Source organism: Sphaeramia orbicularis, chromosome 8 (assembly GCF_902148855.1).
Source record: "Sphaeramia orbicularis chromosome 8, fSphaOr1.1, whole genome shotgun sequence".
Classification (NCBI taxonomy): domain Eukaryota; kingdom Metazoa; phylum Chordata; class Actinopteri; order Kurtiformes; family Apogonidae; genus Sphaeramia; species Sphaeramia orbicularis.
In genome coordinates, this window is record NC_043964.1 from 1,155,156 (window position 1) to 1,181,067 (window position 25,912).

At 37.8% G+C, this 25,912-nt stretch overlaps 1 protein-coding gene across 1 annotated transcript in view; it reads left to right on the forward strand.

Annotated features, from left to right (window-relative positions):
* Nucleotides 1-23,223, forward strand: part of LOC115424608 (tetratricopeptide repeat protein 30A-like) — a 38,490-nt gene extending 15,267 nt beyond the window's left edge. Inside the window, exons 8-19 of the mRNA XM_030141970.1 lie at nucleotides 4,938-4,987; nucleotides 7,318-7,470; nucleotides 8,571-8,636; nucleotides 9,453-9,506; nucleotides 10,196-10,261; nucleotides 10,477-10,553; nucleotides 11,055-11,262; nucleotides 12,565-12,636; nucleotides 12,974-13,077; nucleotides 13,314-13,392; nucleotides 17,485-17,614; nucleotides 22,773-23,223. Of these exons, the coding sequence (XP_029997830.1) occupies nucleotides 4,938-4,987; nucleotides 7,318-7,470; nucleotides 8,571-8,636; nucleotides 9,453-9,506; nucleotides 10,196-10,261; nucleotides 10,477-10,553; nucleotides 11,055-11,262; nucleotides 12,565-12,636; nucleotides 12,974-13,077; nucleotides 13,314-13,392; nucleotides 17,485-17,614; nucleotides 22,773-22,909 (1,196 nt within the window). The 3' untranslated portion in view covers nucleotides 22,910-23,223. The remainder of the gene's footprint in view (nucleotides 1-4,937; nucleotides 4,988-7,317; nucleotides 7,471-8,570; nucleotides 8,637-9,452; nucleotides 9,507-10,195; nucleotides 10,262-10,476; nucleotides 10,554-11,054; nucleotides 11,263-12,564; nucleotides 12,637-12,973; nucleotides 13,078-13,313; nucleotides 13,393-17,484; nucleotides 17,615-22,772) is intronic.
* Nucleotides 23,224-25,912: the final 2,689 nt, after the last annotated feature.

Genomic DNA, 25,912 nt, shown 5'->3' on the forward strand with positions numbered 1-25,912 from the left:
ATTATTTTTTAACCCAGTCGGGGAATGTGTTTGAGGTCCACACACTTCTTCCGACTGGGCTGCAGCGCTCGAAGCCCTTTCATATCAAAGCTTTCATCTTGAAGAGTCGAAAAAACATCACTTCAATATTCCAGTCAAATGTTTTTAATGTAGAAGCATCGTGTTATAATGTAAGAATGTGGATCTCCTTTGAAATTAAACACTCCTTCTGCAGATGCTTGCCCATTTTTTTTGCCCATATTTAATAAAGTGTCTAAAAGTTTAAAGTTGTCCAGTAGCTGCCAAAAATAACCTTATCTAGAATGAAAGTTTTCCAAAGGGTCGAAATAATTCAGGCTTCATTAACCACATTCATATAGTTATTGCATTTTTTTTTTGTTTGTTTTTTTACATTAAAGATTGATCAAAAACAAAAACTAAAAAGAATCTTTGCTATTAAAAAGTAGACTTCCACTGCAAGCAGTAAACAATAGTCACAGCCTTGTTAGCTTCTGCTTTATGTTTATGGGATATTTGCAGTTAAGCTGCATGATTTAGCAGCAAAAAACCAACCTTAATGAGATGAAAAAGCTGAATTTATCTGACATGTAGCTGGAGATAAAATGAGAGTGACTGAAATGAGATGGAAATCACCCCGAGCCTCCTTTTATCTTCAAATACAGCGTTGTCCTCTCACCTTTCTGCAGCCCCTCTGTCACATTATCAGACTAAAGCTTTAAAGAACAGTGATCAGAGGAAGACGAGCAGGAAGGAGGATGTCTGAAGCTGACATCAAACATGAGCTGGGTTGAAAAGATCTGCACGACGACCTCAGCAAGACAGGCACGAAGGACAGTGGTCTGAACCCCAATGTAAAACCTCAAAGAAACTGTTTTTGGATAAAGTAATCCTCTTATTTTGTCATAATAGATGATACAATAAATAAGTGGTAATGGGGAAAAAATCCCTATTAAAAGTCTTGCAGGTAATTTTCTAATTATTCTATTAAATTTAATTAGTAAATGCACAATAGATAGTATTAGCTAACTCTAATTAAATGAACTTGCTATTCTTGTATTAACCTCAGAATAAATCATTTACACTGTGTTTTGAAGCCATGTATCCCAGAGTGGACCTCTGTTATTTGTCATATTATGTGCTATCCAGTGTTTAGGTGCATTACTGTCATCTATGTTTGTGTGCTAGTTGGAGTTAATGTCCCCTTTACTAAACAAATCCATGTCTGGAAAAATGAGGACAATAATGAGGGTGATTTCTGATTTCTGCGGCCAGAATAGGGGTAGGTGGGGTTTACATCTGTCCCAAAAGCCATGTAAGTACACCACTACCAGTCAAAAGTTTGGACTCACCTGGTTTTTCTTTATTTTCATGACTATTTGCATTGTAGATTCACACTGAAGGCATCAAAACTAAGAATGAGCACATGGAATTATGGAGTTAAAAAAAAGTGTGATATAACTCAAAGCATGTTTTATATTTTAGATTCTTCTAAATAGCCACATTTCGCTTTTATTACTGCTTTGCACATTCTTGGCATTCTCTCAATGAGCTTCATGAGGTAGTCACCTGAAATGTTTTCCAAAAGTCTTGAAGGAGTTCACAGTGATGCTGAGCACTTGTTGGCCATCTGCGGTCCATCTCATGTCGTTTAAATGAGACGGTGAGTCCAAACCTTTGACTGGTAGTGTATGTCACAACATTAAGGCCCAATCCCAATTCACCCCTCAGCCCTCCCCCTTACCCCTCCCCCTTGGGCCTTGCACTTGGCACTTAGTAGGGGTTAAAACATTCCCTTATGAAATGGGAAAACCCTTCGATACCTGTTATGTCATCAGCAGTCATCGATGCTGCTATAAACAGATGCAACTACTTTGTTTCTGAAAGAATTCCCCATGCCGTCAGCAGCTGTAACCGTCTCTGTTGCATGGGCTTTGGGCATCTTTTTGCGGCTATCAAGCGCAAATCACAGAAATGCGATCTATAAGACATTAAAATGGCAGTAAGTGGTTGATCAAATGATTAAGTTGTTTACAAAGAAAATACGTACATTTGTGTGTTTCTGTCATCACCCTGCTGCACTTTTTCGCTGTGTCTACCTCCATCCTGCCGACACTCCTTAGCCCTTTCTCTCCGATTCATCGACAATCGGGACAGCCCTACCCCTACCGCTACCCCTACCCCTTCACATGAATGCGCAAAATGGAGGGGGAGGGCCTAAGTCTTGCTCTGTCTGTGATTTCATGAGATACAAGAAACTTTACTGCACTCGTTTTAATGTTTTTTGAGAAGTTTTGCGTCATTCATGTTACTTGTGTGTGCGGATCTTACCATTTATTTGTTATTGTACAGGTTTATTTTTTCAAGGTCAAGGTTACTTTATTTTTACCCGTAGGTAGATTTGTTTTGCAGTCTAGGTGATTGCCTTGGCGTTACAACAACACATACATTGAACTTTCAAGACAGGCACTTGATCACACTTACAGACAGGACAAAAAGTGCTCAATGTTCCACCATTCATCTGTATAGCAGCATGGATAAGTAAAAGAATAAAATAAATTAGATCAAATAAATAAAAACAAGATGCAATAAAACACCATAAAAACCAGAAAAGATAAAATAAAAACAATCGGATAAAAACCAGGATAAGAACATAAAATTAAAAAATTTAAAAAATGTAAAAATTTGAAGTCACAATAATAATAAATAGAGCAAAGAAATGGAATAAATAACTAAAAAAGTTAGTAAAGTGCAATGTCACTGTTTCTTATTGAGCTCAGTGACGGCGACAGGAACAAAGCTATTTTTATAACGCTGTGTCCTACACCTTGGGACTAAGAACCTCCGTCCAGAGGAAAGGAGTTGAAATTCACCTGGTAAAGGATGGGAGTCATTGTTAAGAACTGATGAAGCCATCCTCTGGACCTGTTTAGTGTACAGGGAGGCGGGACAAGACTGGGACTCACCAATCAGGCGACTGGACCATCTCACTATTTGATTTAGTGAGTTTCTCTGCAACTGAGGTCTGACCGAACCACGCCACCAGACAAAAAGATAAAACAGACTCAATCAAAGAACAATAAAACAAAGTTAAAATGGTTCGGTCAGTGTGGAAGTGTGCCAGTTTCCTAAGACAGTGGAGGCGCCAAAGACCTAGTCTAATATAGTCTAATATATCCAAATCTATCTCCACACTTCCTTAACTCTGTGCCGGTGTTGTAGATTTGTCTTTTACCAGCCTCTGTTGCTCCTGGATACAGGATGGAGGTTCTCTGGGTTGTTTGGCTGGGTCTTGGGCAGCACTGACCTCAACAATGCATTTGCAAAAATACTATTGTAAGAGAAATCATTATGGTGAACTATGTGCACATTAGGGAGCGTGTCATGTTGTTAAAATGACTAAATCCTGACCAGCGGAAAGTATTTGCATCTCTGAGGTTGTTCTTTCATGTGGCGAGGTGGAGTTTCAAAGCAAAGATAGAGGCAGGAGCGAAAATGACAATATTCACCCTTTCACCCCTGGAGACTGCTTCCATTTTACCAGACTACCCAAAGACTCAATGAAGAACTTCACTTAATCCAGAAAATACTGTGGAAAAAAAACAAACAAAAAAAACATTAACATTGTACGTCATCAGATTTCAGTCAGATTTCGTCAGTCTTTTTGACCGGTCTTAGTTATGTTTTCATGTGCCCTTTGACCTCGACACAGAGGTGGATGAGAAAAGGCGTAAAGAGATCTTTTCACCTCTGTTTAACAGTATAGATCTGTGAGAAGTTATAAGACCTTCTGCAAAAGAATACGTATTCATATGGAAGAAGGTGAAGACCAAATCAATCCCAAATTCACTGAGTCTCATTTGTTGATGATTTTAGAATTGATTTTAAGACTTTATTGTTTGTTTTTAAAGCTGTGAATGGACTGGCCCCACAGTGCACCACAGACCTCATCCAAATTTATAACCCACTGAGGTCCGAGGGTCAGCTCCAGCTTGTGGTGCTGAAGATGAGACTTAAAACCAGGGGGGACAGACAGGGCTTTCTCTGTGGTCGGTCCCAGACTCTGGAAGGCCCAGCCCCCCAACGTCCAAACAGCCCCCGTGGTGGAGTGTTTTAAGTCTCGTCACTTTTATTCTCTGGCTTTTAACTCTGCGTGAGTTGTGTGGTCCTCTGTGTCTTGTATTTACTTATTTATTTTATTTATGTCATTATTTTTAACTATTTAATTATAATAATAATCATACATTTTATTTGTATAGTGCTTTTCGTGGTACTCAAAGATGCTTTACATACAGCAGATAAAATTTTGATTTTATTATTTCATTTATAGAATTGTTGTAGTTTTATGTACTTGTTTATTTAGTGTATTTCTTTTGTTTTTATGATGTGCAGCACTTTGGAAATGTTCTTGTTGTTTAAATATGCTATATAGATAAAGTGGATTGGATATAGTACATAATACAATTTAATATGATACAATACAATACAATAGTTTTCATTGTCATTATGTGTGCAGTTAAATTAGGAGTGTTACTCTAGTCAGTGCAACAATATGAAAATCAGTACGTCAGAAAATAATAGAGCGGATATAAAATTACAAAAACTAAAAAGTAAAATAATAATAGAACTAAAGCAGAATAAACTAGAAATAGACGTAAACTATGAATAGACGCAATATTAACAGTATATTAACTCTAAGTAACTGTAACTATAAGTATATATTTAGTACTTGTCCAGTCTGTAGGTGAACAAACTGCATGAAAAGACTAATTTGATTCCTTAACCTCTGGCTGATATCTAATAGATAGAAGAATATGATTGTGAAAATGTGAATTTATAATAGTAATAATAATCCTATTGCTTCTGCAGACGTAGATGAAATGTGCGCACTGAGCTGAGCTGTTGTCTCTTCTGTTTTGTTTCCATGTGGATTGCTGCAGTGAAAGGAGCTCAGGAGGCTCTGACAGACATGCCCCCCAGATCAGAGGAGGTAACATCTCCAGCTTCGTCCTCTGTGTGAATGTGTGTCCTGACCTGAATCCAGTCGCTGTCTGGACCTGCCCCGCCGTCCCAGCAGCCTGTAGACGCAACGCCATAACATACAACAACAATATGAGAACACACTGTAAAAACAAACCTTTAGAATCTACTCAATAAAAGTGAAGTAACCATTTTTACACCCATTTGGTTGAGCAGATATGACCCCATATTTGGAGTAAAATGTGACTAAATTGAACAGAAATGAGGTCAAATCCACCGAACATCTCCCAATAGATTATACAACAAATGATTCCTAAAAAGTGAGTAATATTAACTCTCAATTGTTAATAGGAATATGTTCATCTACTTAATTTAGGGCAGGGAGGATTAATGTAAATATTGATAGTATCCATACTAAACTGTGTGTATTGGTATTTTATCGACACTAGCATGATGAGATCAATACTTTTATCGCAGTTTTACCCACCCCTGTATGGAACACCATTACAGAGAATGGTGCAAGAACATGCAACTCAACAGAAATATTCATTCAACAAAAAATAACTAAAAAAAACAGTCAAGCACACCATGACTGTGCTATATATAAAAACAACAACACTTCTGATAAACTCAGAACACCGTAAAACACATAAAAACTGTCCCAACTAGTTTGTCCCATTGCATGCTGGGAAACTCCCCCCAGCTGCTCCTCCAACACGTCCCAATATTATGGGGTAGATTTCATTCTATTATTTTAAGTAGCAGTTGTTACTGTGAACAAATAGGTCAGCTTTAACCAGTCAGAACAGATTTCAGTGGGTAAATATTACAGTTGATTCCAATGGAACTGATGTCCATAGTTTGTATTTACCAACCCCCAAAAGCCTTTTTCACAGTGCAGATTCAGCCGCACACATGTAGGCTTCCAGGATCTGATGATCACGGTTTTACTCTTCCATCGTTAAATTAAATGTCCTGCAGGGACACAGTCATTATCAACAGCAGCCTTTCAACCACTGCCCTCTAGTGGACATTAACACAACTTGCACCCATGTACATAATGCATTTTTTAGAATTTGATTGTTTATTGGAATAACAAAACTAAAGCCAAAGCCATAAAACTAAGTCCACATTCTTATTTTATTTACGTGGCTTGTAAAACCTTTTTAAAACTTTTCACATTTGCACAGAAAAGGAATCCTGAGAACATCTTAAACCCATAAAAACCCGAACATCCACCAGCCACCAAAACCATCTACCAATCTAAACTGTTTAATACCTATTGCTCCAGTAACTAAATAATGACACGTCCAAATTTTTCCTCTTTTTTTTAGTGTAAAAACACAAGTGAAATTACATTAAATTATTTACATTTACAAACTATCCTTTCACAAAAATATGAACCACCTGAAATGTCTTAACCCATAAAGACCTAAACCATCTACTGATCTAAACTGTTTAATATCTGCTGATCAATTAATCCTATCAATACATGTAAATAACTGGTGTAAAATTCAGTTTGTCCTCTTTTCATGGTCATCAGATATGACCCATTTGGACATTCAGAAGCTCCGTAGTTACCATGGAAACACCATCTTCTTCTACAGCATTGATTTACCAGTAAAACCCATGGAGTTGGATCAATGACAGTGGATGAGGACACTGGGTTTAACTTCAGTTAATGATAAATTTAGCTGAAAAAGTAACTTTTTCTTCAGTTTTCTCTGTTTCTGATATAATAAACCTCAACTTAAATCTGAGCTTTAATGAACATCTACATGATCATTGAATTAAATATAAGAAAAGACATGATATACATTGAAAAAAGACAAAATGCATAGGATAATATTATAATAAATGATGATAAATCACTTAAGAAAAGTCAAATATAGAGAAAAAACTATTTTGGAGGTGACACTAAAGTAGCACTGGGTCTTTATAGGTTAAAAAAAAAAACTCGAAATATTGATTTATAGATTTAGGGAATAATAATGACAGGAATGAATAAACGGTTCTTTCATGTAAGACACAACAAGCACTGTATTGGATGAGAAGCAGCTATGAAACAGCATCATTTATGAAGAAGAATGATGCATGTGTCAGATAAAAGCTTTGACAAACAAATGGACAATATTAAAACAAAGTTATGATCCAAACCAGAGGTTCACTTCAGGGTCCAAACACTTAAACCAGCTCTGATAAAACACCCCATCTGTCAGATTCTCAATCAGCAGCTCAGGTCGTATGTTATCGTATGAATCTCCCCTTTACATCTGACTGCATTAGCCCTTTACTGTAGTTTTCATTGTCCTAAAGTGTAACGTTTGTGTGTTTCCGCAGGAGCTGGACCCAGTGACGCTCCACAACCAGGCTCTGGTGAACATGGACACAAAGCCGTCGGAGGGTTTTGAGAAGCTGGCCTTCCTTCTGCAGCAGCCCTCCTTCCCTCCCGTCACATTCGGAAACCTGCTGCTGCTTTACTGCAAACACGAGGTACGCTTCGTAATGCGATGTATGACCCGTGATGGCAGCAGCATTCAGGGTCTGTACAGACGGTGGGTTTATGAGGGATGTATTCACAGTCAGTGTGTTACCAGAAACATTCAATCAGACTTAGAGTTTTGGAGATGCTCCAGTCGTCATCATCATAATTTGGTCCGTAACAAAGTCATTGCATGTTGCTGCTTCCAACAGATTTAACTCTGAGGATGTTCACCTGCTGTTTGTTATGTCACAGCCACTGAAAGGTTCTACTGTAGTGAGATAATGCACTTATTATTGTCATTATTATTATTTTAATGCACTTTTCTGTAGTTGCTTTCCCAATTTTGTTGTATAGGTGACTATACAATGACCATACATCTTATCTTATCTTATCTTATCTTATCTTATCTTATCTTATCTTTTCTTACCTTATCTTACCTTACCTTACCTTATCCTTCTTCTTCAGAATAGCCTTTATCGTCATTGTGTGTACAATGAAATTAGGAAAGTTTAAGGTGATTTTAGAACCTGAGTGAAATTTGAAGAAAAAAGATTAGGTTAACTGTGTTTTTAAATTCCTCTTAATGATTAGAACTGGACAAACAATCTCCAAAATTATATACACTGAGTAAAATTAAATAAAACAGCAATACATTTTTGACATTTTGTAAGTGTTTTAGCTGAAAACATAAACAAAATAAACCCTAAAGACGAAAGAAAAAATCCTGTTTCATTATAATATTATCACCAATAATATTAAGATAAGATCCCTTGATAAAAGTTGTAATTTTATCCAGTAGAACCAATAAACTGATGTTTAACATGTTCATTCAGATCTGAAATAGCATATTTTTTTATTTTATTTATTCATTTATTTTTATCCCTGGGCCCTGTAGAGCTCACATCATCACGTTCTCCAACAAAACCTCTCACTTCAGCATTTTCCACTGAGACCAGTGACAGTCTCTAAATCTGACCTGTAGATCTGACCTCCTGTGGTTTGAGTCTTAGTGGAAAAAGCTGAACACGCAGAGGACCGTGGGTCTTTAATTAAAATAGTATTACTGTCTCAGCTGGGTTTTCTCTCTCTCTCTCTCTCTCTCTGTCAGTATTTTGACCTGGCAGCTGACGTCCTGGCAGAAAACGCTCATCTCACCTACAAGTTCCTGTCTCCGGTGAGTCAGAACCCTGTTCACATGTTGATGTTTCAGACCAAACTTAGCTTGAAGTAAATCTACTTTATTATATCATTATTACATCTTAATGCTTATCTTTATTTGATCTTAACCATGTAAAACAGTGGTTTCCAACCTTTTTTGACTCGTGACCCCATTTGAACATCACAAATTTCTGGTGACCGCAGACATTCAAAACGGAGACTTTTTTTTTTTTTTGGCTGAAATTAATTTGTTTTTGATCATGTAATAGTTTGCTATGCTATGTTGAAAATAAATGTTAAAGTTAGAGGACATTTAGTCTATATAATGTAAATTATTGTGGACGGAGGCAGTAAATCCAGGTGTAGATTACTGCACAAAGGGAGAATTTTATTTTCCTTGGTATTTACGAGGCTGCAAATTAATACTGAAAAAAACAATAACTCAAACTATGAATTATGAAAGAGCTGCAGCATCTGAAACTGACCACAATGAACATTTGACACAAACAGAACCATAGTGCTGCAGTTTCAGCTTCAGTTTGTCATGTCTCTTATGGATTGTGATTGTCTCTCTCAACTCACCATAGATTTTTTTATTAGTAAGTTTATTAATCAATAAATTACTCAGTTTATCAATTAATCAATTACTAGAAATTTCAGGTGACCCCATTTGGATTCCAGGCGACCCCACATGGGGTCCCGACCCCAAGGTTGAAAAACACTGATGTAAAAAGATCCAACTGTTCATTGATTTGTACTATTGTAAATCTCCCTCAGTTTAAAATACTGCTATGATATGTAAAATATTAAAGTTTTGCATTTTTGTTTTCAGTACATGTATGAGTTTCTTGATGCCTTGCTCACCTGCCAGACAGCACCAGAGGAGGTACAGTAACAACAGATAAAAGCTACAACATTGTCTGTATTATTTTCTCAATTCTTCAATTTATTGTTAACTTTGTAAAACAATAAAAAAAAAAGAAAAAATGACAGCAGCACAGTGACAGTGGAAACAGCAAAAATTTTCAGTTAACCCTCAAAGACCCAAAAGCATTTACAGATATAAGATGTTTAATAACTGCTGAGCCACTAATTCTAACAATACATGTAAATAATTGAGGTAAAATCCCATTTCTCAACACCATCGCCTTCTGCAAAACTGAACACTACAATGGTTGTTTTTATGTAGAATTAATGATGTAATTTGCTGAAATAGTCATGTTTTTTTCAGTTTTCTCTGTTTAGGTATAATAACCTTTGAATTTACTCTGAGATTTTATGCATATTTACTCTATTAGTAAATTAAATGTAGGAAAATACCTGATTTACACTGAAAAAATGCAAAGGATAAAATTATAATGATTGAAATGATAAGAAATAACTTGGTAATGGTTACATGTAGAGAGAAATTCATCTGCACATCACCACAAAAAATAGTTCTAGGTCTTTATGGGTTAACTGAAACGTCAGACCAACAAGAAAAGTAAAGATAGAAAGTCACATCGCATTCCTGTCAAAGTGCCGACTAATTAACACGTATCGCCTTCATGTCTGTCTTGTTTTCTTATTTCACAGGCTTTTAGGAAGCTTGACGAGATGAACGGCAAACTGACGGAGCAGCTCCGTAAACTGGCCAAGCAGGTCGTTCATTTACTCATCTCTGCAGCTTTGCACACCTCATTCAGTCACAACAGACACTTGTGTATTTGTAGAATCCCTTTGTCTTTATATGTATGTGGACTCTGTGTATGTTCTGATGTTATAAACAGATTCAGTGGAAGTGGAAGCATGTGTGTTCAGGTGTAGCTTGGTGTTCTGTAGCTCGTGGCTGAATGCATTTGTTTTTCCTCTCTCAGGTGCAGGAGGCTCGACTGGCCCGAGACGATGAAGGACAGAAGAAAGCCCTGCAGGACTATGACCTGATGCAGGAGAAGTGAGGACACAGACATACACAACATAACACAAGACCAACTATATAAGGCCATGAAAAACAGCAAGGGCTTTAAAACCCATTATCTAGAACCTGTCTATCTTCAGAAGCTCATGAAGACCCAGCTCTTCAGAAAGTACCTCCTGTCCTACCGTTTTCCTGCCCTTTCCTACCCCATGCCCTCTTCTATGTCCTTCTGCACTTGTCTCCACTTCTACACCCTCACCCTTCTGGAACCCCTGCTTTTCCTAACCACTGGTCTCTTTTCAAGAGTTCCTTTCTGTAGCTTAATTGTTAATCCTCCACTTGTAAGTTGCTTTGGAAAAAAGCGTCTGCCAAATGCATAAATGTAATGTAAGTGTATCTATGTAGGAGATAATACATTTACAATTTAGAACTAACTACAGTCCCAACATGGAAAAATCAGCTCCTGTAAAGTTAAATGTTAGAGAAACTGTTTTCAAATGAACAGACTGAGTCACTGGTGAATGGTTGTCACCTCAGGTACATCGTGGTCCTCATGGCTCAGGCCAAGATCTACTGGAACCGGGAGAACTTCCAGATGGTGGAGAAGATTTTCCGCAAATCAGTGGAGGTGTGCAACGAAGACGACACCTGGAAACTGAACGTGGCCCACGTGCTCTTCATGCAGAACAAATACAAAGAGGCCATCGGCTTCTACGAACCCATCGTCAAGAAGCACTACGATAATGTGAGTGTGTCACAAAGGCCGGTCTGAAACCACGACCGAACACACAAACCAGTGGAGACGCAGACCAGTCTGAGAGTTAGTTAGACTTCAGTAATGACGGAGAAAGCATGAGATCAGGACTAAACCTGTGTTTGTGTCCAGGTGGAGCAGTGTAATATTCAGGAGTGTCCGTGCAAGTGCAAACCCTCGGTAAACCCCCTGAAGAGCTCTGCAGTGTTTTCACATCTGTGCATGTTTTATGGACTTCTCGCTGCTGCTGCTCTGCGGATGTTGTGTGCCATTTCCTTCTGTTTGTTTGACTGTTTGCAGTGGTGTTGTTTCTGCATCCCAAATGTTGTCATTTTACCAGATGCAGAGTCACGATAAATCTGGGTGAAGGCTTTTGATCAAGGCACAGATTTTTGTTTGATAGGAGTGACATAGTTTTTCATGCCCTGGAGAAGTTTTGTTCCTAAATGTAAAAATATGGTGCACGTCTAGATGTCATTCACAATGTTCCAACGCTGGTATTCAGGCCTTGGCTTCAGTATTTCCTAAACAAAAGTTTTTTCTACCAATTTTACATTTTAAAGCAAAGAAACTATGTTATGGTACAAATGTTTACTTTTATTAGATTAGATTCAACTTTATTGTCATTACAGATGTATAAGTATCTAACCAGAAGTGCAATCGGTAGATGCTATATACATAAATATAGGATAGATTTTTGGGGTGCTATAAATATACCATAAGGATTATAAGATACAGATTAATAAACATTACATTATACAATATTAAAATCCAATGAATATGTTAATAGACGTAATAATGGATATATGTGAGTCGTACAGACATAATATACAGATTATGGACATGTTATACAGGTGGACAGTGAGGTGATATTATCATTCTATACAATTAAATACATTGAACATATTATACAGGTTGATAACAGTCATGTTTATTTATATATTCAATGCCCTGACATTTTTATAAACCTGTTTACCTCAGTGGTTTTGTCTGTTTCAGTTCTTTTTTTTTTTTTTTTTTTCAATATGATCCACTTCAAGCATTTTTTAACATTAAAACATTAAGAAATAAACCTATATACCTTGACTTGAAGTTGTCTGTTTAGAGAATATGAAGACTTTTTTTTTTTTTTTTAATTGTCAGCGGTGTCTAAGACATTTGACTGGTACCATTAAAGTACTGAAGTTTGTACCTGGTCCAAGTATCGTGTTGATCACTTTTACTATGTGAAATAGGTTTGTTTTTTCCTTTCTGTTTGGATTAAATCTGTATAAAATATGTTTGTGACTCTAGATCCTGAACGTCAGCGCTGTGGTCCTGGCCAACCTGTGTGTGTCCTACATCATGACCAGCCAGAACGAAGAGGTAAAAACAAAGAAGCAAGCATTTAATACGTATAATGAGAATGACTTTTACTTTCAGTTGAAGTAAAATCCTGTTAATGTTAAAATACTGAACAGTCATGCAAAAAAAAAGGTTCATCCCATTGAAATGATTTACTTTTGTAACCATGTGAAAGAGGATTAAAAGTGCGTTAAAATGCTGAAAATGCCAATGATTTTCAGTTTTTCATGTGAGCTTGTATTTACCTGTAAATGTATAATCTCAGGATATTTAAATGGTAAACTATCCTTCTTTTTATTTGTGAGTAAAGTGTAATTTGATTTTCTTTCCCCTGTTTCCCCCTCTTGTCGTCCTCCAGGCTGAGGAACTCATGAGGAAGATTGAGAAAGAGGAGGAGCAGATCTCCTACGACGACCCTGATAAGAAGGTGTTTCACCTCTGCATCGTTAACCTGGTGATCGGGTGAGTTCCAGCTGGAAAAAAATAACACTTAAAACCTTGTTGCACTGCAGGATTTCTGGAGTTCTGTAGAAGGGATGAGGAGTCGAGGACCTGAGGAGTTAAATTAATAAAATAAACAAAAGACAAGACAAAGTTAAAGTGGATCAGGGGATCTGAGTGGTTTCTGTAGTAGCTCTAAAAGCGTTTATGAAAGACATTATGCCCAACATTCTGACACTGTTTTGTTCGTCTTTCAGAACGCTGTACTGTGCAAAGGGGAACTACGACTTCGGCATCTCTCGCGTCATCAAGAGTCTGGAGCCTTACAATAAGAAGGTGTGTTGATTATTGAAGGGTTAGAACAGCTGATCACAGCAGGTTTACCCCAAACAGGCCGTAAATATCACAGCACCTCCAACACATGTTCAAGTAAAGAACAGACCAAAGGTCCAAAACTGAACCCTCAGCTCCTCCTCTGGCATTTTTGCATATTTTTCTCTTTTTTCTTTTTCTTTATTTGGCTGTGTTGCAGCTCTTGACATGAAATTTGGCAAGAACTTTTCTTTTTAGTTATATTTAGAAATCTTTTAATATAATAATAATGGATTACATTTATGTAGCGCTTTTCTATTAACACATACTTATAGCGCGTACAATGGATCCATTATTCATTCACTCTCACATCCTCCCTCTGGTGGTGTTAAACTACATCTGTAGCCACAGCTGTCCTGGGGCAGACTGACAGAAGCGTGGCTGCCAGTCTGCGCCTACGGCCCCTCAGACCACCACCAAACATTCACACACATTCATACACCAGTGTGAGTAGCAGCACTGGAGGCAAGGAGGGTGAGGAGGTCTTGCCCAAGGACACAACAGCACATGGAGTGGGATTCGAACCGCCAACCCTTCAATTATTGGACTACCATCTGAGCCATGGCCGCCCCTTTTACTCTTACATGTGTTTCATACCCCATGCATTTCTCACCCTTTGGTTACCTTTGTGGCAAAAATGTACACCAACAAAAAACTGCTATAAAATCATCATACATCAATATATTTCTTCTTTCGCTTTTTTTCATAAATCTCTTAAACAACTTTAGCCCTGCTCAAAACTACCAAACATTCAACTTTCATATTGTATTATAAATATTAAATTATTTGTGGAGTTTTTTGTTATAAATCATTCAGAATTCAAATCATTAAACTGGAATTTAAAGGGTTAAAAATCCTGAAAATTGTTGAATGTTTGACAGTTTTGAGCAGGGCTGAAAAAAAACGGGCAAAAAAGTATTGATGTGTGATAATTTTGTAGCAGTTTTTTGTGCGTGTACAGTTTTGCCACAAAGGTAACCAGATGGTTGTAAATTTGAGGAGGGCATAAGGATTAAACAGAGGAATAAATTCATCAAAAGCATTAAAGTGTCATAAATATGTTTCTTCCTGAGCCAAAACCTCCCTCTGACTCTCACTGGAGTCTTTGACCCGGTCTGCAGCTGAGTCCACTGAACTCCAGCTGACAACACAAGCCGCCACAACCACAACAGTCAGTCCATTCACAGACAAACAGGGAGGCGGACAGGAATGTGAAGGCTGAGACACAGCAGCACAGCAAGGGCTCACAACCAGACCGCAGACAGGTTCAGGAGGACCAAACTGGACCGCAGACTGGTTCAGGAGGACCAAACTGGACCTCAGACTGGTTCAGGAGGACCAAACTGGACCTCAGACTGGTTCAGGAGGACCAAACTGGACCTCAGACTGGTTCAGGAGGACCAAACTGGACCTCAGACTGGTTCAGGAGGACCAAACTGGACCGCAGACTGGTTCAAGACGACCAAACTGGACCGCAGACTGGTTCAGGAGGACCAAACTGGACCGCAGACTGGTTCAGGAGGACCAAACTGGACCGCAGACTGGTTCAAGACGACCAAACTGGACCGCACACTGGTTCAGGAGGACCAAACTGGACCGCAGACTGGTTCAAGACGACCAAACTGGACCTCAGACTGGTTCAGGAGGACCAAACTGGACCGCAGACTGGTTCAGGAGGACCAAACTGGACCTCAGACTGGTTCAGGAGGACCAAACTGGACCGCAGACTGGTTCAGGAGGACCAAACTGGACCTCAGACTGGTTCAGGAGGACCAAACTGGACCGCAGACTGGTTCAAGACGACCAAACTGGACCGCAGACTGGTTCAGGAGGACCAAACTGGACCGCAGACTGGTTCAAGACGACCAAACTGGACCGCAGACTGGTTCAAGACGACCAAACTGGACCGCAGACTGGTTCAGGAGGACCAAACTGGACCGCAGACTGGTTCAAGACGACCAAACTGGACCGCAGACTGGTTCAGGAGGACCAAACCGGACCACAGACTGGTTCAGGAGGACCAAACTGGACCGCAGACTGGTTCAGGAGGACCAAACTGGACCGCAGACGGGTTCAGGAGGACCAAACTGGACCGCAGACGGGTTCAGGAGGACCAAACTGGACCGCAGACTGGTTCAGGAGGACCAAACTGGACCGCAGACAGGTTCAGGAGGACCAAACTGGACCGCAGACTGGTTCAGGAGGACCAAACTGGACCTCAGACTGGTTCAGGAGGACCAAACTGGACCGCAGACTGGTTCAAGACGACCAAACTGGACCGCAGACTGGTTCAGGAGGACCAAACTGGACCTCAGACTGGTTCAGGAGGACCAAACTGGACCTCAGACTGGTTCAGGAGGACCAAACTGGACCTCAGACTGGTTCAGGAGGACCAAACTGGACCGCAGACTGGTTCAAGACGACCAAACTGGACCGCAGACTGGTTCAAGACGACCAAACTGGACCGCAGACTGGTTCAAGACGACCAAACTGGACCGCAGACTGGTTCAGGAGGACCAAACTGGACCGCAGACTGGTTCAAGACGACCAAACTGGACCGCAGACTGGTTCAGGAGGACCAAACCGGACCACAGACTGGTTCAGGAGGACCAAACTGGACCGCAGACTGGTTCAGGAGGACCAAACTGGACCGCAGACGGGTTCAGGAGGACCAAACTGGACCGCAGACGGGTTCAGGAGGACCAAACTGGACCGCAGACAGGTTCAGGAGGACCAAACTGGACCGCAGACTGGTTCAGGAGGACCAAACTGGACCTCAGACTGGTTCAGGAGGACCAAACTGGACCGCAGACTGGTTCAAGACGACCAAACTGGACCGCAGACTGGTTCAGGAGGACCAAACTGGACCGCAGACTGGTTCAAGACGACCAAACTGGACCTCAGACTGGTTCAGGAGGACCAAACTGGACCGCAGACTGGTTCAGGAGGACCAAACTGGACCTCAGACTGGTTCAGGAGGACCAAACTGGACCGCAGACTGGTTCAAGACGACCAAACTGGACCGCAGACTGGTTCAGGAGGACCAAACTGGACCGCAGACTGGTTCAAGACGACCAAACTGGACCGCAGACTGGTTCAAGACGACCAAACTGGACCGCAGACTGGTTCAGGAGGACCAAACTGGACCGCAGACTGGTTCAAGACGACCAAACTGGACCGCAGACTGGTTCAGGAGGACCAAACCGGACCACAGACTGGTTCAGGAGGACCAAACTGGACCGCAGACTGGTTCAGGAGGACCAAACTGGACCGCAGACGGGTTCAGGAGGACCAAACTGGACCGCAGACTGGTTCAGGAGGACCAAAGGAAACGTTCAAATAGAACCGACACACTGGAGTTTAGTGTGGTGGAACAGAGGTGCAACGGCCCCAAAAAATTATCCACTATAAGAAAAAAAAAGAGAACAGCCCCCAAAAAATTATCCACTATAAGAAAAAAAAAGAGAACAGCCCCCAAAAAATTATCCACTATAAGAAAAAAAAGAGAACAGCCCAAAAAATTATCCACTATAAGAAAAAAACAGAGAACAGACCAAAAAATTATCCACTATAAGAAAAAGAGAGAACAGCCCAAAAAATTATCCACTATAAGAAAAAAAAGAGAACAGCCCCCCAAAAATTATCCACTATAAGAAAAGAAAGAGAACAGCCTGAAAAATTATCCACTATAAGAAAAAAAACCCATCATCCATCTTTCCAATAATGGGGGCGCTGTTTACCCAAAAGTCTCTTGCTTTAAAATTAAGGCCACCACAAAAAATAAAAGCATAGGCTGAAAATTTTTAAGGCCTTCAGCTAATGTGGCTAATGCTAACGATGTAACCCATGGGAAGTGGAGGTCGGTGCGCTAAAAATAAAGTTATTTAAAAATATATAGTGGATAATTTTTTGGGCTGTTGCACCTCTGGGCCACCGTAGTTTAGGCTTTTGGTCAGGGTTTGTTAACATGAAAGGGGTTGTAACGGTGTCATCCTGCAACATGTAACTGAAAGTGTGTGTGTGTGTGTGTGTGTGTGTGTGTGTGTGTGTGTGTAGCTGGGAACAGACACATGGTTCTATGCCAAGCGCTGTTTCCTGTCTCTGCTGGAGAACATGTCCAAACACTTGGTCATGCTGAGGGACGCCGTGGTCCAGGAGTGTATCCAGTTCCTGGAGCACTGTGAGGGTAAGACACACACACACACACACACACACACACACATACACATACACACACACACACACACACACACACATACACACACACACACACACACACACACCAGTCCTGTCTCTCTGTGTTTGGGTGGATACTTTTTGTGTTCATATAAAGGTGGTGGACTTAATGTATGACAGTCACAGATGTAACACAGATCATTTTTAGTGCAGTTTGAATTATTCCATCATTTACATAAACTGTACACAGTCCAGACCTTTATTTACAGGAGGTTTGTGTCAAAGATTAAGTCGTTATTTCTAATTTTCTATCCTTTATAAGTAGAAATGGTCACAACCTAGTTGTGAAGTGTTCCCATTTAAAATATTAAAAGTCGAGTTTTACTTCTAACTGTTCTCTTTCTCTAGTGCATTTAAGATTCTACAAAAACTGCAAAAACAGCCCCGTTAGAAATAAGTCAAATATTCTTAAATTTGATCCAGTTAGTGCTTGTTATTGGAACACTTTTGCTCAATATTAGCTGAAATGTCTTATTGAGATAGTTCCTTAAAATAGGATTAAATGGGTTAATTTTCTAATGCAAAACTTATTTGATTATGTTTCTTTTTAGGCTGAAAATAAGGATATTTTTTCTAGAGACATTGATATTTTGGAGGGAAAGTGTGGCCAAAATATTCAGACACACACCTGTAGTGACACCGATCAGAAAATAACACTAAAGATGATCTGAAACAGTGAAGTGTTCAACATAAGAGCACTGGTTGAATGGATGAAATTAAAACAACAGAAGTGAACACTGTGCTAAACTGGTCCCATGATGTGACAGACACCTGAAAGGTATCAGTGTGGTTTTTCCAGCCTGTATTTGACAACCAGCGTTTATTTATTCATGTCCACGTCAAGGTTATCGTTAACGAAAACTAACGAAATGACAAAAACTAGAATTGAAAAAACATTTTCATTAACTGAAATAAATAAAAACTAGAATTAAAAGAAAAATGATAACTAACTGAAACTGTATTGTGTGTTTACAAAACTAACTAAAACGGATAAAAATTCTGGATCAAATTCCCTTCGTTTTCGTCTTTGTCAATGTCGGATTGATACGAAATCGATTTATTTTGCTCTGTTAGTTTTAGCTAGCGGCACCAGACGACACTTCACAATCCATCACTGGGTTTCCAACACTAATGAAATAATCAAAACTACAATTGAAAAAAACATTTTCGTTAACTGAAATAAATTAAAACTATAATTAAAAGAAAAAAACAAGGAAAAAAAATCTTGAATTAATAAAAAAAACCCAAACAAACAAACTCTTAAAATAAGCAAAAAATCTTGAATTAAGCAAAACAAAATTTTGAATAAAGTAAAAAAAAAAACTTTATTATCGTTAAAGAAAACTAACAAAATGATCAAAACTAGAATTGTAAAAACATTTTCGTTAACTGAAATAAATATAAACTATAATTAAAAGAAAAAAATGATAACTAACTGAAACTGTATTGTGTGTTTACAAAACTAACTAAAACGTATAAAAGTTCTGGATCAAATTCCCCTCGTTTTCATCTTTGTCAATGTCGGATTGATATAAAATCGATTTCTTTGTCTCTCTCAGTTTTCTGTGCTGTCTCCATACGACACTTTTTGCTCCGTCACTTGTGTTCACTTGTGGTTTCCAGTCGTCTTCTGGTCCCCACTCTACCTGGAAACATGGAGACTAAAGCAGCAGAGTCCTGTCTGGGATTGATTTGAATAGGAGCACAGAGAAGAAGAGAAAAGAGACCACTGAACTACAACTGAACTACAACTGAACTACAACTAAACTACAACTAAACTACAACTGAACTACAACTGAACTACAAATGAACTACAACTGAACTACAACTGAACTACAACTAAACTACAACTGAACTACAACTGAACTACAACTAAACTACAACTGAACTAAAACTGAACTACAACTGAACTACAACTGAACTACAACTAAACTACAACTAAACTACAACTGAACTACAACTGAACTACAACTGAACTACAACTAAACTACAACTGAACTACAACTGAACTAAACTACAACTGAACTACAACTGAACTACAACTAAACTACAACTAAACTACAACTGAACTACAACTAAACTACAACTGAACTACAACTGAACTACAACTGAACTAAACTACAACTGAACTACAACTAAACTACAACTGAACTATAACTGGACTACAACTGAACTACAACTGAACTACAACTAAACTACAACTGAACTACAACTGAACTAAAACTAAACTACAACTGAACTACAACTGAACTACAACTAAACTACAACTGAACTACAACTGAACTACAACTAAACTACAACTGAACTACAACTGAACTACAACTAAACTACAACTGAACTACAACTGAACTAAACTACAACTGAACTACAACTAAACTACAACTGAACTATAACTGAACTACAACTGAACTACAACTAAACTACAACTGAACTACAACTAAACTACAACTGAACTACAACTGAACTACAACTAAACTACAACTGAACTACAACTGAACTACAACTAAACTACAACTGAACTACAACTGAACTACAACTAAACTACAACTGAACTACAACTGAACTAAACTACAACTGAACTACAACTAAACTACAACTAAACTACAACTGAACTACAACTAAACTACAACTGAACTACAACTGAACTACAACTGAACTACAACTACAACTGAACTACAACTAAACTACAACTGAACTATAACTGAACTACAACTAAACTACAACTGAACTACAACTAAACTACAACTGAACTACAACTGAACTACAACTAAACTAAAACTGAACTACAACTAAACTAAAACTAAACTACAACTGAACTACAACTAAACTACAACTGAACTACAACTGAACTACAACTGAACTAAAACTAAACTAAAACTAAACTACAACTGAACTAAACTACAACTAAGCATTTAGGAAAAAAATGAAAACTAACAAAAACTATCAAACCTGCTCTAAAAACGAATTAAAATGAACTGAATTAGAGAAAAAAAAGTCCAAACTAAATAAAACTAAACTAGAATGAAAAATCCAAAACTACTGGAACCTTGGTCCACATCACCCTTCACTAAAGTTGGGATGTTGCTAAATAACTTTGTCCTGTGTAGTTCATAAATCAGGGTTCAGGGTTACTTTATTTATACCCGTGGATAGATTTGTTTTGCAAAAAACCTGATTGCATTTGGTATTCCATTACAAAACACACACTGAACCTGACAGGCAGGTATGTGGGCGAGTGTCAAGACAAGAAAGTGCTCAGTGTTCCACCCTTCACTAATAAGATAACATAAAATAAGATCAAGATAAATAAAAACAAAACACAATAAAATAATAAAAAACATGAGGGAAACACAAACACAAAGTCTCTGGGATAAAAACCAGAGTAGGAACATAAAATAGAAGTCACAATAATAAATAGAGCTAACAAATAGGATAAATAAATACAATAAAATAAACTGACACTTCCTTTCAGACTTTGAGGATATTTAACACAAAGAACATGAGAGCGACGATCTGTTTAAATGGTTTTATTGATGAATCGATGGTTGAATGAACATATTACGCAGGCAAATTCTACTCTGTTCACCTTCATACATGACTCTGTTAATGATACTGGAGTTAACTACTGTAGATTAAACAAAATTATCAAAGTAAACACATAACAAACAGGGTTTTACAACAAAAAATAAACCCATCTCTCTGATGCAGCTAAAACAGGTTACACATTCCCTCTACTCTCCATAAAACGAGTGAAATAAAGGCGTAAATGACATAACGCTGTATGATCCTATCGACTGAATTCATCTGTTTCTGACTTTAAAGCATCTACAGCAGAGTTTGCAGCCATTCAGTATCTACTTTACAGATTTGAATGCAGCACTGACACTGAAAATGGAATTTCATGAGATACCTTAAACTTTATAAATGAACTCTATTTACATATTCACAGATTTTTGGTTTTTAGGTGAGAAGGAGATGGGATTTCAGTATTTAACCCTTTCATGCATACTGGTCACTCCAGTGGTCACTCCAGTGGTCAGTTCTTCTCCAGCTGTTCTCTTGTATATTCATGGGTTTTATTGTTTTAGTTCCAGATCAGCCGACACAGTGGACACTTATGCACCATCCCATAATACACTGACATTCAGACCATTACTGTAACTGTGCTGTTGTAGATAAACCTGATCTAACATGTTTGAGTGGAAATCAGTTCCTTGTTATTAGACTGTAATTAACAACAAAAGTTGTTTTTGTGTTTTTTTGGCATATTATGTCCATGAAGTGAGTAATGACTAGTATTAGAGTACACTACAAACAAAAAGTTAAGGATATTTCTTTTTTTTTTGTCTTTTTTTGTCATCTTTGCCATTTGTAAATAAAACTGTGTCTGGTCATTAAAAAAATGTGTTTCAATTCATTTCACACAAAAAAGTAAAAAGCATTGTGTAAGAATCCCAACTGAAAAAACATAGTCCAAAAATTTAAAATATCCATAACTTTTTGTTTGTAGTGTATGTTAAAATGTGAGAAAACATCAAATGAGCAGCATTTAATGTTTTTATTTTATAGTTTTCACTCAGTATGTCAGTAAATACATGTTTCTTTGCTTCAAAAATTAAACCCATGGTGTCCAGCTGAGTGGACAGTTTTGCAACTCCATGAAAAATAGCTTCATAAAAAAAAATGTAAAAAAAAAAGTTAATTGCATTGTTTTTTTTAAGGCCCAAAGAGGAATAAAGAAAAAAAATTTGATTAATGTTCTCATAATTCATGCATGAAAGGGTTAATGAGGTTCTTTAGCATCATAACTGGTTATTTTCTTAACTAGTGTTATTACGTCCTATAACATGATGTTATGGGATATTTAAAGTATAAATACATATGTGTCTGGTTTTAACATTATTGTACAAAATGTCAGTATTTGTTAGAATCATCCACCAAGATGTTTATGCAAAATCCTGTTTGTCCAGTTGGAGTGTTTTATGTCTGATAACACAACTGAAGGGTATATTTAAGACATAAAAACGACAGAAACTTTACATGAGCACGTTCAGGATCCTTATTTGAACTACTTATTCTCTTATTTTAACATGCGTTCTGCTCCATAGTGTACGGGAAGGAGGTTCCGGCCATCATCGAGCAGCCGCTGGAGGAGAGTCACATTCACATCGGTAAAAACACCGTCACCTACGAGGCTCGGCAGCTCAAAGCCCTGTTCTACGAGGTGATTGGCTGGAACAAGTGACATCATCACTATGACATCATTCCGTACATGACAGCGAATCAGACCTGGCTCACTCTGGACCAGTTTTTGTACTTTTCTTACACTACAGACGTTCTGTTATGAGCCTGACTGGAGCTTTCAGTCTTTGGCTCTGATGGTTTGTTTTTAATCTACGTCAGTGAAGAACATCTGCGTTAACCCTTCAGTCCATGTTATAGTGAACTAACATTTATAGAGCGTTTTCACACTTTGTTTTTATTCTCTGTACATTCATGCAGACCGTCTTCATCTGCCTTAAGATTCTGGCCTGTGTTTATGATCCAAAAATAAATGAAGACAAAGAAACACATTATTTATGGAAAATAAAAATGATATTTTTAGAAATAAATTAGCACAGTTTGTTTCTTTTTTTTTTGATGAAGATGTTTCCTGTCGAGTCGGGACGCTCCGATCCTGCTTTGAACGGCTCATCTCTTATATCACTATCTATTTCATATCTATCTATTATATTACTATCTACTATATTATGTATTAAATACGGCTTATCTCTTCTAGTATTTATGGGCTGTAGTTCACATGTGACCCTCATCTGTTTCTCATCTTCATAGTTCCTGTTTTCTCTTTCTTCAGAGGTGACACCAGCTCCTCTAGTCCACCTTTCCACCTGCCAGAAGCACAACTGTAGAAAATTATTCACCACTATTGTCCTCATTTCTATTTTAAGATGCTTCTAATTATCTCCAGACACTAAAAGCCTGAAACCTGACTTGTTAGTGTGTAGACCACACAGAGAACCAGCAGGTGTCAGAACACTGCAGACCACAGCTGGGTCTGAACTGGGCTGATGCTGCCTTCACGTGCTATGGGAATCATGGTAAATACTAAGTACAAACTCAAAAACTGCACATGAACGCCCCCTCACGTCGTATTTTCCACTGAGAACTGGGAAAACATTTTGATCCACAAGCTGCCGTGATGAAATCACTTTTGAACCATGCTTCTGTTAACGTTCTGCTGCTGGTAGCTGATGATTTTGCACATTTATAGCATACACAATTTGTAAAAGAAAAAAAATGCTATATCCTATGAATTAACACGCTCAAAATTCTTTGACCCAAGTAGCAGGTCACGAGAAATTGTGTGTCAGCCATTATTCATTTTACAACGACAACAAAAATACCTGAACACAACGCATGTGTGATTTCGAATTCACTATGGAAAAGCTCATGTTCCCGATAGCACCTGAAGGCAGCTTTAAACATGGCTCCTACGTCGTCAAAAGGTACGCTAATTGCTAATGCTAATTGCTAATGCTAATGTGATAGGTAAAATCCAGAGACTGCATTTCCCAAAAGAATCATATTTTAACCTTTAACTTACAATCTTTTGTCACGAATAATGATGTGAATAATTTGATAATGTGACGATATGGAACCTGCAGGACGCTAACGGGATATTTTGGGTCTAATACCAGTTTTTAATGCGTAGACTGATGCACAGTCACTTTACTCATTGTTAGCTAGGCTATGTGGCTAACTTAGCCTCATAGCAGAATTTGCATTAAAGTCATAGTTTTGGCCAAATTGTGATATCTGCATTACTTTACTCTCCAAATACTGCTGTTTAAGTTTATGCAGTTTTCTAAAATAGGACTTTTTTTTTTTTTTTGCAATTATGCTTTGAGGCTAACATTAATTGGTCTTGCGTGACATTCTTTTGTCACTGATAATATACATTTATTCTTATAAGTCATGCAAAGTCTACTGCGGATATGAAGGTTATACTGGCAAGATATTAGTTAAAAAGAAATGCACAAAAAATTCACCTCCAATGCATTAAAAAAAATACATTCCTCCAAATAACTGAACACACTGACTGCTGACCTGTGGAAGGAGGAATTAAAACAGTCAGGTTAGTCATAAACTGTCGGTGTTTTCTGCCCAAAAACTGATCATATTTAGTTTTAGATTACACCATCCTTCACAGAAAGAGAAGTGGAAGGTCTGTAGTTTGTGTGGAAAGTGAAAAGAACATTCTTGTTTTTGTCACATCACAACAGTTACAGAAAAAGTAATAATAACTGGAGAATAAAAATACAGTATATGGACAAAAGTATGTGGACATGTTGCATTCAGGTGTTTCTTTTCTAACTGGGGTCTGGGATACAAAACAGTAATGACTAATGTTATAATATAGTTTTACATTGTGATAAATGTCATTGTATTGTTTAATTTGGTTTAAATTATTATCTTTGTTTCCAAATTGTGTCAGATGGTTTTGACTGAATTTCTGTCAACATTGATTTTTTTTTTTTTTTTTCATCCATGGCTACGATTTTAAATGTCCTACCTCTAAATTTAAATTTTTCGTGCTCTGACTATATAATAATTTTCTACCACAACAAACCATCTACTTTCTTCACATTTCACTTAAGAGGAATAATCCCCCATTAAACTTTAAGGAAATATTGATGTTTTTATCTTAAGTCATCATGAATGTTACAGCTGTAGACATGATGTGTCCCAATACTTTTGTCCATATAGTTTATAAACATCAACATTAAAAAAAAAAAAAAAAAAAAAGATAACAATTCAAACCAAACTAACCAATGTAATGATATTTATCCCAATATAAAACTATATTCTGACATTTGTCATTATTGTTTTGTATCCCAGACCCCGGTTAGAATTGATTTTGTTCTTTTTATTTTTTTTTATCCATGACTATGATTTTAAATGTTCTACCTCTAAATTTCTAAAATATTTTTTGCGCTCTGACTGTAAATAATAATTTTCTTCCACAACTAACTGTCTACTGTGTTCACATCTCATTGAGGGAGAAAAATTTCCCATTAAAACTTGGAGGAAATATTGATGTTTTTATCTCAAATCATCATGAACAGGACATACAGCTGTAGACATGATGTGTCCCAATATTTTTGTCTATATAGTTTATGAACATCAACAAATATTTAAGAAAGATAACAATTTAAACAAAACTAACCAATGCAATGATATTTATCCC